Raw genomic sequence first — 13,511 nt, 5'->3', positions numbered from 1 at the left:
TTTCTATGGTTCCATCAGCTAATTCCACCTCATACTTCACACTTAAGGCTTTTACATGCAATTTTAACAACTCACAGAATTTATTATCTACAAAAGACTTATCTGCTCCAGAATCAAACAAGACTCTAGCAAAAACATCGTTTACAAGAAAAGTACCTGTAATAACGTTGTCATCTTGAACTGCTTCCTTAGCGTCCATCTTGAAGACTCTTGCATTGGTCTTCTTTCCATCATCGGTTTTCTTAGCGTTCTTTGGGCAATTCGTCTTAATGTGCCCTTTCTCGTTGCAACCGTAACATGTTGCATCCTTCAGACCCTTACACTTCAAGGTCGTATGATCCGTAGATTTGCAGATTCCACAGTGTCTCGTGAGGGACTGCGATTTCGACTCTAAGCGACACTTCCCAAAATGGTTTTTCTTACAGGTTTTGCATTTGGGCTTATCCCCTGATTGTTGCCACTCTCTCTTAAATCCCGACCCTTTCCTGTGGTCGTTATTCCCTCGGTGTCTCTTCTCCGATCTCTGTGAGGTAGCGTCCTCACGCTTTCTCTTGCTCTCTTCCGAGTTTTTAAGAGCTCTCAACCTGACTACGTCCTGGGTGAGAGAGAGAGATAGATCAGTCACTGATCTGAACGTTGTAGGCCTCGATGCCTTAACACTTGCCTTAATCTCAGGTGCCAAACCCCCAATAAAACGGGCAATCCTTTTCGGTTCTAGGGTTACCAGGTAGGGAACCATTCGAGATAGAGTATTGAAAGTGGTGACGTATGCCTGGCAGTCTAGATTCTTCATCACCAAGGATACGAAATCCGATTCGATCCTTTCAACTTCATGTTGTGGGCAAAAATTTTCCTTAATAAGGGCTACGAACGGATCCCAAGACATACAGTAAAGTGTGGCCTTTCCGGCAGCTTGTAAGAGAGATTTCCACCATGCCAGTGCGTCCCCTTTGAATGATTGGGATACGTACTTCACTACATCCCGATCAGCACACCCGCTGATATCTACAACTGTATCCATTTCGTCTAACCAGGTCATGCAGTCGACCGCTCCCTTCTCCCCAGTAAAGTCTCTGGGTTTACATGAGACGAAGTATTTATACGTACAGGACTTACTGTGCGATCCATGTTTCTGCTTGATCTCCTTTTTCGGAATACTGCTGTGGTTAGAGGAGTGATTATCCTCATCATTCTTCTTTAGCTCGTCTTTCTTAGATGCATCCTTCTTAGAGAGTGGTTTGGTGTGAGCCTCAGAATGATCCTTGGTCTTGGAATGTGGCGCGGACCGGGCCCTACTTCGGGTCCTGCTTGGTTCGCTATACTGCCTTTCAATGGCTTTGGCAACAGCATTTTCTACTAATGCTTGTAGCTCCGCACCAGTTATATGTATTCTAGTGTTATCTGGTCCTTCCTCGGAGTGACTGTTTACTTCTTCAGACTTAGCCATGTGGTTTTAGGTGCTACATAAAAGTAAGGACAAGGTCTATTTAGAAACCTAACAGTATTATCGTTCTTGACGATTTATTAACCATGGTAATAAGAGCCATATTAGTTAATTTAATTAATTTCATTCAGGACCTTTTATTAGCAACTTTACCCTTGAATGAAATATATATATTGGCACAATAGGCCTAGTCACATGGACAATTTTCTAAATTTTGAATTCAGATTTTTATAGGATTAGAATTGTATAATTAAAACAAATAAATCCTTTGCTTGGCAGGGAGTCTGTAAACCACGGCTGCCTTTTTGTTTTATATGACATTAGTCATAACCCGTAGGCATCAAGTCACAATCGGATATATATAGAGTACAAATTTGGATAGCTTATTAAAAGAGTGACATGTGTGATTTTGCGGATCACGCTTGCCAAGAATGTTAACATGTTCACAGATGTTAACAGAGATTGAATCTTTTTAACAGGTTCTACCATATTGGCCAGGTCTTTTATATGACATTCAAGCTAGGTTTTACCTTTTTAAGATTCTTATTATTAAAATGGTAAATTAAAATAATAATTGCTATTTTCCATTTATTCGTACATATTATATTTATGCATATAATTCAAAAATGAAAAACTTAAATTAACCATTTCAAATAGAATTAACTAACAAAAGTTTGCCCTAAACGGGACTTTTACTCAAATAACATACCCACGCAGGGGCTAAACTAACAAACAAACCCACGCAGGGGTTAAACCGAAACAACATACCCACGCAGGGGTAGAACAGAAAGGAAAAACATACCCACGCAGGGGCAGAGTACAGAAATAAATGTCCTCGCAGGGACATGATTAAATAACTAGCAAACAAAGGATTTAGTAGTCCTTCTTGCCTTTTCCCTTGATCAAATCCACCATCTTCTTAAACATCCCGCGATTATGCCGACGCTCTTCCCGTAACTCATGCCGCATCTCAAGTCGCACATCATTTATCCCTTGAAGGATTTCTTGAACTTGTGGCGGCGACATCATCGGTGCCGGTGGTGGTAGCGTATATTGCGGTGGTTGAGGAGGCTGCGGCTGCTGATATCCATATGATGGGTATCCATAGGTCGATTGTCCCGTAGCCCAGGGACCTCCAAAAGTACCTTCCGGATTGAGAGAGTTGTAGTTCGCAGCTACCCAGTAGGGATCCTCTGTATAGTTATAACCTGGGGGAAAAGTCGGCTCGAAGGGGTTATATGCGGCCGCACTAGTATAAGCGGGGATTGGGTTCCCAAAATCCTGTGGTGGTGGTGGCGCGATTGGCGCAGATGTTACCTCTGAGACGGGGTGTGAAGATTCTCCCATCTCTGGTTCTTCGTGAAGTGGCGAGTATCGGCTGCTACCTGAATGTGGAGGGGTGCCGATGCGTATTCCCCCTCGTGTGGACATCCGTGCGTTCCTTCCTCTTCGCCTCGGAGGCGGAGGAGGCAAAACCGGAGGTGGTGGCGGCGGTGGAGTGACCACGTCACGCCGGTAATCCTCAGAAGGATTTTGCTGCTGCTGTGGCTGCTGTTGCTGGAGGTGCAAGGGAGAGCTGTGCTGTGGCTGGTGCAGGGGAGAGTTATGGTAACTAGGGGTAAATACCCAGTCATGCTGCCTGAATCTCTCCTCATAGCTGTCGGGACCATTGTATGGTGATCCCACGAAAGGTGACCCATCAGAAATCTCGATAGGGTGGTTCAGAGTTCCAGATGGTGGCATTGAGGGATCGGTATCTTCATCGACCTCCATCGCATTGTCGCCAGGGAAATGGTCTTCTGGTCCAAGTGGGTTAAAACCCATAGGCACGTCAAGGTAGTCAGCAGGGTTGAACAGGCCTTGGAAAACAGGTGATGGTTGGTCAAAGGGTGATTGATGTCCTTGGAGAGGAATATAGGACTGGTGAGAGTTGTGGGGCTCATTTTCTGATTGAGGCCCAAAGGAGTGTGGGATAGAAGGTGAGGTACTCAGTGAGTGCCTTGCGGGTTCAGCAAAAGATCTCCACAGATTTTGAGCATCTGTGTTATGGGAGCCTGAAGGTGTTCGCCTGTGCGAAGGTCCGGCTTCATGGTCGTTTGGGGCTACGTATGCTCCTTGTCCCCTTCCTCTTCCTCTCATACGTGGCGGCATTTTGTGAACCTGTCAAAAATCAAACAAGTGACACAACAAAATATATATAAGACAAAGTTAGAAAATAAAACAAATTTTGAATATTTCCTAAGTTCTTTGTCTAGACTCGAGAATCGAGGAATGTGCAATTGTGTAACTGAGATTAAACACAAAAAGGCTAGTGTTTAATTCACTCAGAGTTGGCTCTGATACCAACCTGTCACACCCCTAATTTCCACGTGTCACCGGTGGGCCCGGTGGGGGTATAGTGACTTAGTTGGCATCATCATAGACAAACAACACAATATAAATAAATGCACAGCGGAAGCAAAGATAGATTCATTTCAACATTTATAGTGTGTAATATTAAATATCACTAATAGTTGAAACGGATCCACATGCGGATCAAAACGAAATAAGATATTGTTCAACAGATTTATTGTCATCCAAGCTTGCGAGACTTATTGTGGACGCTCTAGAAGACAGCCAGCCTATTTCGTGTAGTACCTGCACTTAACCTTTTTGGGAAAAATACGTCAGTTTACACTGGTAAATACAATTTAACTGACTCATTTTGAAAAGGTTGAAAATTGATTTAAATGCACATGGCATAAAATATTTTTATAACTTGGGATAATTATTTATAATAATCTTGTAAGGGATTTACATGTTACTTATGCGTTCAGTAGCCCGATCCGTAGACCGGGTTAAAGATTAATAGACACACCACAATATAGAGTTATACACTGACGGGTGTACGCCTACACCCCGTGCTCAGGTCGTGGCTATCTCGTAAGATAATGCCAAGGATATCCGGGACATGGTCATTAACCCCCCAAAGGCTTTAAGCAATAAAACACATTCAAAACAAGGCATCTCAATAAATTTAACCTCTAATCGATTAAAGAATTCGATGCCGGACCAAGCGGTATATTATATACCGTACCGCAAGCCCGTATAGGGAAAATAAGTTAAAAGTATTTACCTCGGTAAGTATAAATCACAACTAGCAAGTGAAGGTAGCTTTTACTGGTTCTTCTATTCTGGAACAAATGTGTATATAACCTATTAGATTCCTAACGGATCTTTATTTAAGTCTAAACTTAGATCGGTTAGTTTTAAGGACGATACGGTTCAAACGCACGATTAAGCGAAGACCGGATAGAACGTGATTTAGACCCGGCAAGTTTGAATACTTGTATAATATGGGTAGGCTAAATACATTCTGGATTTTGAGACAAAAATGATAATGTTTGACCCGTTTCGGTCAATTTATGCAAACTAGTTACATAAACCGAACCGAACGCTAAAAGAGCGTTACGGGTAACCATAAGGGTCATATGCAAGTTCCCTGAGATAATATGCTCTATATATATCATAATATCAGTAAGTTATGTTCTATTATGCCCCGAATGAATTTAAACTCAACTTATGCCTTATAAGGGCATTTTGGTCATTTAAAAGATTATAAATGAGTTAAATTTGTAATCTGAGTTGTAGGTCTGATTTATACAGTAAAAATACTTAATTTACCATATTATAACAGTAGGGTATATCCCATATATGAAACTTATCATTTAAAATCAAACTATTCACCTTAGGGGTATTTTGGTAATTCACAAGTGCTAAAAATGTCAAAACTGGAAACCTGAGTTCAAAAACTTATACTTACTGTTATTTTATAAAAATATACTAAGAATATCGGTAGGTGTCAAACTTATATGTATAATATGGTTATAGTGCATACTAGGCGTTAAAAACGCTAAAATAGGCGATTTAGAGCCGTTTCCGGATTTTCAAAAGAAAGCTGATATTTTTATATTTCCAGAATGCTCAAAATAATTTATTTAACAAATGAAAACAGTGGAAAAAGGTTTGGGGTCGAAAAGATTTATAAAACTCATTTTATGGCTTAAAAGGGTAAATTCGGTATTAACCGAATTAAACTTAGAGACTTATGATACGATCAGCCAAAAATTAAATAAAAATCATCAAAAATCCCAAAATATTATATAACATCAGTGGGTAAAAAGTTTTATATCAAAAAGTGGGTTTAAATAGGCTATACGCTAATTACGCCGTTTACTTACCATAAAGCTTTCAAATTACGATATTGAGCATAACTCTAAATCTGGACCTCAAATTAATATCAAATTTTTGGTGCAAGTTTATAAATCAGTAACAACCATTTCTACTCTTTCACTTTTTCAAAAATCGCGTTTTATAGCAAAAAGGGCAAAATAGTCATATTTAAGCATAAACCGGTAACATGCATATGAATCGGACAAGTGTTGAACTAAGTTGTAAAATCTCAGAGAGTTGCACATATATAAAAATGGTCCAAAATAAGCTCTAAGACAGATCTCAAACATGCATGCACGGATCCGAATCGAGAGTCAAAGAAAAAGTCATTTTATGAGACTTTCGGTTCCGATCCGGGTTTAACTGAAAATTGTCGAGTTGATTAAGATGAAACATGTTCTTACATTAATTATAAAGTTATTTTGATGATCAAACAAGTTGCATGTGACCTCCATTGCTATTTATGCTAGATTTTGCAAAATCGCATTCTGTTGACTTTTTAAGAACAACTTTGACTCGACAATAATCATGCTTAGAGTGGGAATCAGAAAACACCCTTTTGAGGGTTTGTTTCCCACATAAATACCAACTTGTAGGTACTTTCAATCTGAGAAATGACTGAGCCATTTTCGTTTAATCGTAAAGTCAAACTATATTTACGACGGATTGACTTTCGGTAAATATACTAAGCTAGGACGGATTAGAGAGGGTTATGAACACTTACAATGGTCCTAAATAAGCTTAAAGATCACTAGGAAGGTGCCTTGTCGTCCAGAAAGCTCCAGGAGTTGATCTTGTGAATTTTGAAAATGCAAGAGTTCTTGGTTACAACTTCAAGTCCCCTTTTTATGAAGATTTTGATCTGATTTATGGTGATGCAGGTGTTGTAAGAAGGTTACAAGTGTCCTCTATTGCATGCAAGCCCATTGGTGAGCTTGGGAGGTGATAACAGCTGTAAACAACTCGCAAAACAGACCTGAAACTGGCATTTGTGGGTTTTCTGTCGCTGGGCAGGTCACGCGCCCCGCCTAAAGGTCCCCAGGCGGGCCGCCTGGGTCTTCTGATCCACCAAAACTTTTTCAAAGTTTGCGTTTTGGTCCCTGGTCTTTGCTTACGAGGTTTTGGCCCTCTATCTTGCTCATTAGACCTTCAAACTTGATTTTTAAGGACCTTGGGACATTTACAAGCATGGTAAAGTCCTCGGTTAACTTTGCGCTCACCCGAAAAGTCATGAAATTCGACGTTGACGCTTTTAACCCTTCACGCACGGTTTTGGCCATAACTTTCTCATACGATAACGAAACTTCATGAAATTTTTACCACATATTCTAGTGAGTACATTCTATCATTACAAAGCTTCGGGTCTGCCAAAAGATCACTCAGAGGTATAAATTCAACATGTTGACACTTTTAGCCCTTGCAGTTTGTAATTCCTCACTTTCGTGCAATTTCCGCTTCGTATGACCCATGATTTATCCGTTTAGGGTTATAAACACTATGTAGGGTTATTGTAGAGTCTATTTATCCATTGTTGACACTTTGGACCTTTATATTCCATAGTTTTCACTGTTTGTCAACTTTAGTCCCTCTAGAGTATATTTTCACATATTCAAAGTCTATGACACGTGTCAATGCATTATTGGACGTAATTTTTCGAGGTGTTACACAGGGGGTATGCAGAACAACCAAAAAGAGATACCTTACAAAAAGGCTATTTCCCTTCTGCACCTAGGTTTTTATTTCATACTCTTTTGATGTGTGCTTCAAATAAAACAACCTCTTTTAATGAAATACCATTAAAAACCCAATGTCTGGGATATGTTATTTTAAACAATGAAAATTAAAAATTACTCCCAGGAGATTTTTAATGACATGGTGAAAAATGTTGATAGCAAATCATTCTTGCTTTTTCCAAGGTTTTTAAGCTACTATTTTGAACAAAAATTTGAAGAAAAAGATAAAAATTTGCTCAAACAAGGCACTTATTTTCAAATAAACGGTTTAACACCTGAGACTTTCTCAAGGATGTTAACTCCTTGCAAAACAAAAGCAGAGGTGCCTGAGCAGAATTTAGCAGTTACAACTGCCCCTCAGGTATCTGCTGCTGAGCCTACTGCTCCAGGTGATCAGAGCAGCACACCCACTGTTCTGAAACCCACACCTGCCACTACCAAAAAGACCAAAAAGAAAACACCCAGAAAGCCCACCAAACCCAAACCAAAGGCACCTCTGGAAGATGAGATCCCAGAGTCAATGCCAGTGACAACAAAAAAGTCACCAATAACCACTGCTGCTACTTCCTCACAGCAGATGGAAGAAAGATCTCCACCCTTGCCTCAAACTCCTCCTGTATCCTCACAAAAGGATCAGGTTGTAAACACAGGGACCCCACATTATGAAGCTCTGGACCCACTCGGATCCATCTTCCTCAGTCCTAATCCTAAGGACATGTCTCTTTTAACTCCCTTACCTTCACCCTCCACATTACCACCATCCATAATACCCTTGTTGCATGCAGTTGATATTACTCAGACACAAACCAGTTCCTCTCAGTCACCTATCATTGAGAGTATACTCCCACAAGTGACTGGGTCTGATGCTGATATCTCTGCTATCCCAGCAACAACTGAGGAGGTTACACTGCAGGAGTTACAAATAACTCCTGTCAGTAGTTCAAGTGGAGCAGCCACTACAAATGTAGAACCCACTGGTTTACATTTGGACAGTGGTTACATTCATAAGACTCCCTTGAAGGCAATTTCTTCAATAGCACCTCTGAGAACCACCAGTGAGATTGTTATGCCCACAGGTACCCTCAAAAGGCTATCAAGTGCTGAAGAAAGAAGTCCCCAGTACCAAGAACAAGGGGCATCAATGAATGACTTCTGGGATTCAGTTCCTAAGTCACACATTGGTACAACCACTGCTGGTGGGGATTCAGATGATCCCATTAACTTGGGTGATGATTCAAAATATCAGGAATTGACGGGCAGAGTTGAAAATCTGGAGACCTCAGTTGCTGAAATAAAGGATATGGTGCAACAAACGATCGCGAATTTGGACAATCTTGTCCGTCGTCTCAAAAATAATCTCTGGTCCTGTTAGTTGGACATCTCCAACTTCCGCCCAACAAATAGGCGATCTACACTTTCTACCGTATAAGGCCTCAAAAGGCGCAGCTTTTATGCTGGTGTGGTAGCTATTGTTGTAGGAGAATTCGATCAGTGGTAGGTTCTTATCCCAACTACCACCCAAGTCGATCGCACATGCACGTAGCATGTCTTCCAAAGTTTGAATAGTACGCTCGCTTTGACCATCAGTCTGTGGATGATAAGCCGTACTAAAATTCAAACGAGTGCCCAAAGATTGTTGGAAACTCTTCCAAAAATGAGACGTATATCTAGTATCTCTATCGGAGATAATAGATACAGGTATACCATGCAACGCTACAATCTTATCAACGTATAATTGGGCTAACATATCGGAGCTATACGTCTCCTTGATGGGTAGAAAATGAGCTGACTTCGTCAGTCTATCTACTATGACCCATATAGTATCATTTCCCTTTCTCGTCTTTGGTAACTTGGTGATGAAATCCATTGTCACCATCTCCCACTTCCATGTGGGAATTTCAGGTTGTTGAAGCAAACCTGACGGCTTTTGGTGCTCAGCTTTGACTTGCGCACAAGTCAGACATTTAGCTACATGCTCAGCTACAGACTTTTTCAAACCAATCCACCAGTAGTTTGCCTTTAGATCCTGGTACATCTTATCAGCTCCAGGATGAACGGAATATTTGGAGCTGTGGGCTTCCTGGAGGATAACATCCCGAAGTCCTCCATAAACTGGAACCCATATTCGCCCATTTAATCTAAGCATTTCGTCTTTGTCATAGGATAACTGCTCCTCAGTTACTCCTAACTTTTCTTCAGGATAATTAGCTTCCAACACAGCTTCCTTCTGTGCAGCTAATACCCTTTCCTTCAAACTATTCCTGATTTCGATGTGCTTGGCATTGATTCTTATCGGCTTCACTCTTTCTTTTCTGCTTAAGGCGTCAGCAACTACATTTGCCTTGCCTGGATGGTATCTTATCTCACAGTCGTAATCATTTAAAGTTTCCATCCATCGCCTTTGTCACATGTTCAAGTCCTTCTGATTGAACAGATGTTGAAGGCTCTTGTGATCCGAATAGATCACGCACTTGGTTCCGTACAAGTAGTGTCTCCAAAGTTTCAGTGCAAATACAACGGCACCCAGTTCCAAGTCGTGGGTGGTGTAGTTTTTCTCGTGCACCTTTAGCTGTCGTGAAGCGTAGGCAATGACCTTGCCTCTCTGCATGAGTACACAGCCCATGCCAGTGTGTGATGCATCGCAATATACCACAAATTCTTCCATACCATCGGGCAATGTTAACACTGGTGCATTGCTCAACTTCTTCTTCAAAACGTCAAAGGATTCCTGCTGCTTAGGGCCCCAATCAAACTTAATCTTCTTACGCGTCAACGAAGTTAGGGGCGCAGCAATCCTTGAAAAATTTTCGATGAATCGCCTATAGTATCCTGCTAATCCTAGAAAGCTGCGAATCTCGGTAGGTGTCTTTGGCTCTTGCCAATTCATAACTGCTTCTACCTTAGCGGGATCTACTTGGATACCACGCTCACTTACCACATGTCCAAGGAATTGGACTTCTCGAAGCCAAAATTCGCACTTTGAAAATTTGGCATAGAGTTTCTCATGATGTAGAAGTTTGAGAATACAACGAAGGTGTTTCTCGTGGTCAGCCTGGTTCTTTGAGTAGATAAGGATGTCGTCAATAAAGACGATGACGAATTTATCCAGATAAGGCTTACAGACGCGATTCATGAGATCCATGAATGCGGCTGGTGCGTTAGTGAGCCCAAAAGGCATCACTAGGAACTCGTAATGTCCATAACGAGTTCTAAACGCTGTCTTGTGAACATCTACATCCTTGACCTTCAACTGGTGGTAGCCTGACCTCAAGTTGATCTTTGAAAAGTAGCTTGCCCCTTGCAATTGATCGAACATGTCGTCGATCCTAGGCAGAGGATACCTATTCTTAATGGTGACTTTATTAAGCTCGCGGTAGTCGATGCACAGACGCATCGATCCATCCTTCTTTTTGACAAACAAAATCGGCGCTCCCCAAGGAGACGAGCTAGGTCTAATAAAACCTTTAGCTAACAGATCATCTAACTGCGTCCTTAACTCCTTCATTTCTGTTGGTGCCAACCTATATGGTGCTCTCGCTACTGGCGCCGCACCCGGAATGATGTCAATTCGAAACTCCACTTGGCTATCTGGCGGTAAGCCAGGTAGTTCGTCCGGGAAAACTTCAGGGTAATCCGAAATGACAGTGATATCTTCAATCTTTGGCTTTGGCTCGTCAACAGTAACTTGTGCCATGTAAATGACACAACCTTTCTGCAGACATCTGGATGACTTGAGCATGGACATCTGCTCAGGCAATCCATGCTGAGTATCTCCTTGGATAGTGAGTGACTCACCAGACGGAGTTTTAACTACCACTTGCTTTCTGTTGCACACAATCTGGGCTTGGTTATGTGACAACCAATCCATACCTATCACTACGTCAAAACCGGCTAGCTTAAAGGGAAGTAAGGATAATGGAAAAGAGTGATTCCTAATGGATATAACACATCCATCTAGAACAGTCGAGGCGGTTTCTATGGTTCCATCAGCTAATTCCACCTCATACTTCACACTTAAGGCTTTTACAGGCAATTTTAACAACTCACAGAATTTATTATCTACAAAAGACTTATCCGCTCCAGAATCAAACAAGACTCTAGCAAAAACATCGTTTACAAGAAAAGTACCTGTAATAACGTTGTCATCTTGAACTGCTTCCTTAGCGTCCATCTTGAAGACTCTTGCATTGGTCTTCTTTCCATCATCGGTTTTCTTAGCGTTCTTTGGGCAATTCGTCTTAATGTGCCCTTTCTCGTTGCAACCGTAACATGTTGCATCCTTCAGACCCTTACACTTCAAGGTCGTATGATCCGTAGATTTGCAGATTCCACAGTGTCTCGTGAGGGACTGCGATTTCGACTCTAAGCGACACTTCCCAAAATGGTTTTTCTTACAGGTTTTGCATTTGGGCTTATCCCCTGATTGTTGCCACTCTCTCTTAAATCCCGACCCTTTCCTGTGGTCGTTATTCCCTCGGTGTCTCTTCTCCGATCTCTGTGAGGTAGCGTCCTCACGCTTTCTCTTGCTCTCTTCCGAGTTTTTAAGAGCTCTCAACCTGACTACGTCCTGGGTGAGAGAGAGAGATAGATCAGTCACTGATCTGAACGTTGTAGGCCTCGATGCCTTAACACTTGCCTTAATCTCAGGTGCCAAACACCCAATAAAACGGGCAATCCTTTTCGGTTCTGGGGTTACCAGGTAGGGAACCATTCGAGATAGAGTATTGAAAGTGGTGAGGTATGCCTGGCAGTCTAGATTCTTCATCACCAAGGATACGAAATCCGATTCGATCCTTTCAACTTCATGTTGTGGGCAAAAATTTTCCTTAATAAGGGCTACGAACTGATCCCAAGACATACTGTAAAGTGTGGCCTTTCCGGCAGCTTGTAAGAGAGATTTCCACCACGCCAGTGCGTCCCCTTTGAATGATTGGGATACGTACTTCACTACATCCCGATCAGCACACCCGCTGATATCTACAACTGTATCCATTTCGTCTAACCAGGTCATGCAGTCGACCGCTCCTTTCTCCCCAGTAAAGTCTCTGGGTTTACATGAGACGAAGTATTTATACGTACAGGACTTACTGTGCGATCCATGTTTCTGCTTGATCTCCTTTTTCGGAATACTGATGTGGTTAGAGGAGTGATTATCCTCATCATTCTTCTTTAGCTCGTCTTTCTTAGATGCATCCTTCTTAGAGAGTGGTTTGGTGTGAGCCTCAGAATGATCCTTGGTCTTGGAATGTGGCGCGGACCGGGCCCTACTTCGGGTCCTGCTTGGTTCACTATACTGCCTTTCAGTGGCTTTGGCAACATCATTTTCTACTAATGCTTGTAGCTCCGCACCAGTTATATGTATTCTAGTGTTATCTGGTCCTTCCTCGGAGTGACTGTTTACTTCTTCAGACTTAGCCATGTGGTTTTAGGTGCTACATAAAAGTAAGGACAAGGTCTATTTAGAAACCTAACAGTATTATCGTTCTTGACGATTTATTAACCATGGTAATAAGAGCCATATTAGTTAATTTAATTAATTTCATTCAGGACTTTTTATTAGCAACTTTACCCTTGAATGAAATATATATATTGGCACAATAGGCCTAGTCACATGGACAATTTTCTAAATTTTGAATTCAGATTTTTATAGGATTAGAATTGTATAATTAAAACAAATAAATCCTTTGCTTGGCAGGGAGTCTGTAAACCACGGCTGCCTTTTTGTTTTATATGACATTAGTCATAACCCGTAGGCATCAAGTCACAATCGGATATATATATAGTACAAATTTGGATAGCTTATTAAAAGAGTGACATGTGTGATTTTGCGGATCACGCTTGCCAAGAATGTTAACATGTTCACAGATGTTAACAGAGATTGAATCTTTTTAACAGGTTCTACCATATTGGCCAGGTCTTTAATATGACATTCAAGCTAGGTTTTACCTTTTTAAGATTCTTATTATTAAAATGGTAAATTAAAATTATAATTGCTATTTTCCATTTATTCGTACATATTATATTTATGCATATAATTCAAAAATGAAAAACTTAAATTAACCATTTCAAATAGAATTAACTAACAAAAGTTTGCCCTAAACGGGACTTTTACTCAAATAACA

The 13,511-nt window shown here is 41.1% G+C and overlaps 1 protein-coding gene across 1 annotated transcript; it reads right to left on the bottom strand.

The window, feature by feature from the left end:
• Positions 1 to 2,317: 2,317 nt before the first annotated feature.
• On the bottom strand, positions 2,318 to 12,808 carry LOC118486568 (extensin-like). The gene is made up of 3 exons (XM_035983107.1): positions 12,478 to 12,808; positions 2,898 to 3,303; positions 2,318 to 2,825 (listed from the first exon to the last, which is right to left on the bottom strand). Exons 1-3 carry the CDS (start codon positions 12,806 to 12,808, stop codon positions 2,318 to 2,320), a joined length of 1,245 nt encoding a protein of 414 aa, XP_035839000.1.
• Between the last annotated feature and the right edge of the window lie 703 nt (positions 12,809 to 13,511).

The sequence above is a fragment of the Helianthus annuus genome, chromosome 14, assembly GCF_002127325.2.
Source record: "Helianthus annuus cultivar XRQ/B chromosome 14, HanXRQr2.0-SUNRISE, whole genome shotgun sequence".
Classification (NCBI taxonomy): domain Eukaryota; kingdom Viridiplantae; phylum Streptophyta; class Magnoliopsida; order Asterales; family Asteraceae; genus Helianthus; species Helianthus annuus.
This window is presented reverse-complemented; position numbering and strand designations above follow the sequence as displayed.

Coding starts and splice junctions, on each gene's coding strand:
- LOC118486568 (XM_035983107.1), bottom strand. CDS start 12,808: ATGGCTAAGTCTGAAGAAGTAAACAGTCACTCCGAGGAAGGACCAGAT. Junction 3,304..12,477: donor GCAGAAACATGGATCGCACA/GTAAGTCCTGTA, acceptor CTGTTTTCCAAG/GCCTGTTCAACCCTGCTGAC. Junction 2,826..2,897: donor TTGCCTCCTCCGCCTCCGAG/GCGAAGAGGAAG, acceptor ACATTCAGGTAG/CAGCCGATACTCGCCACTTC.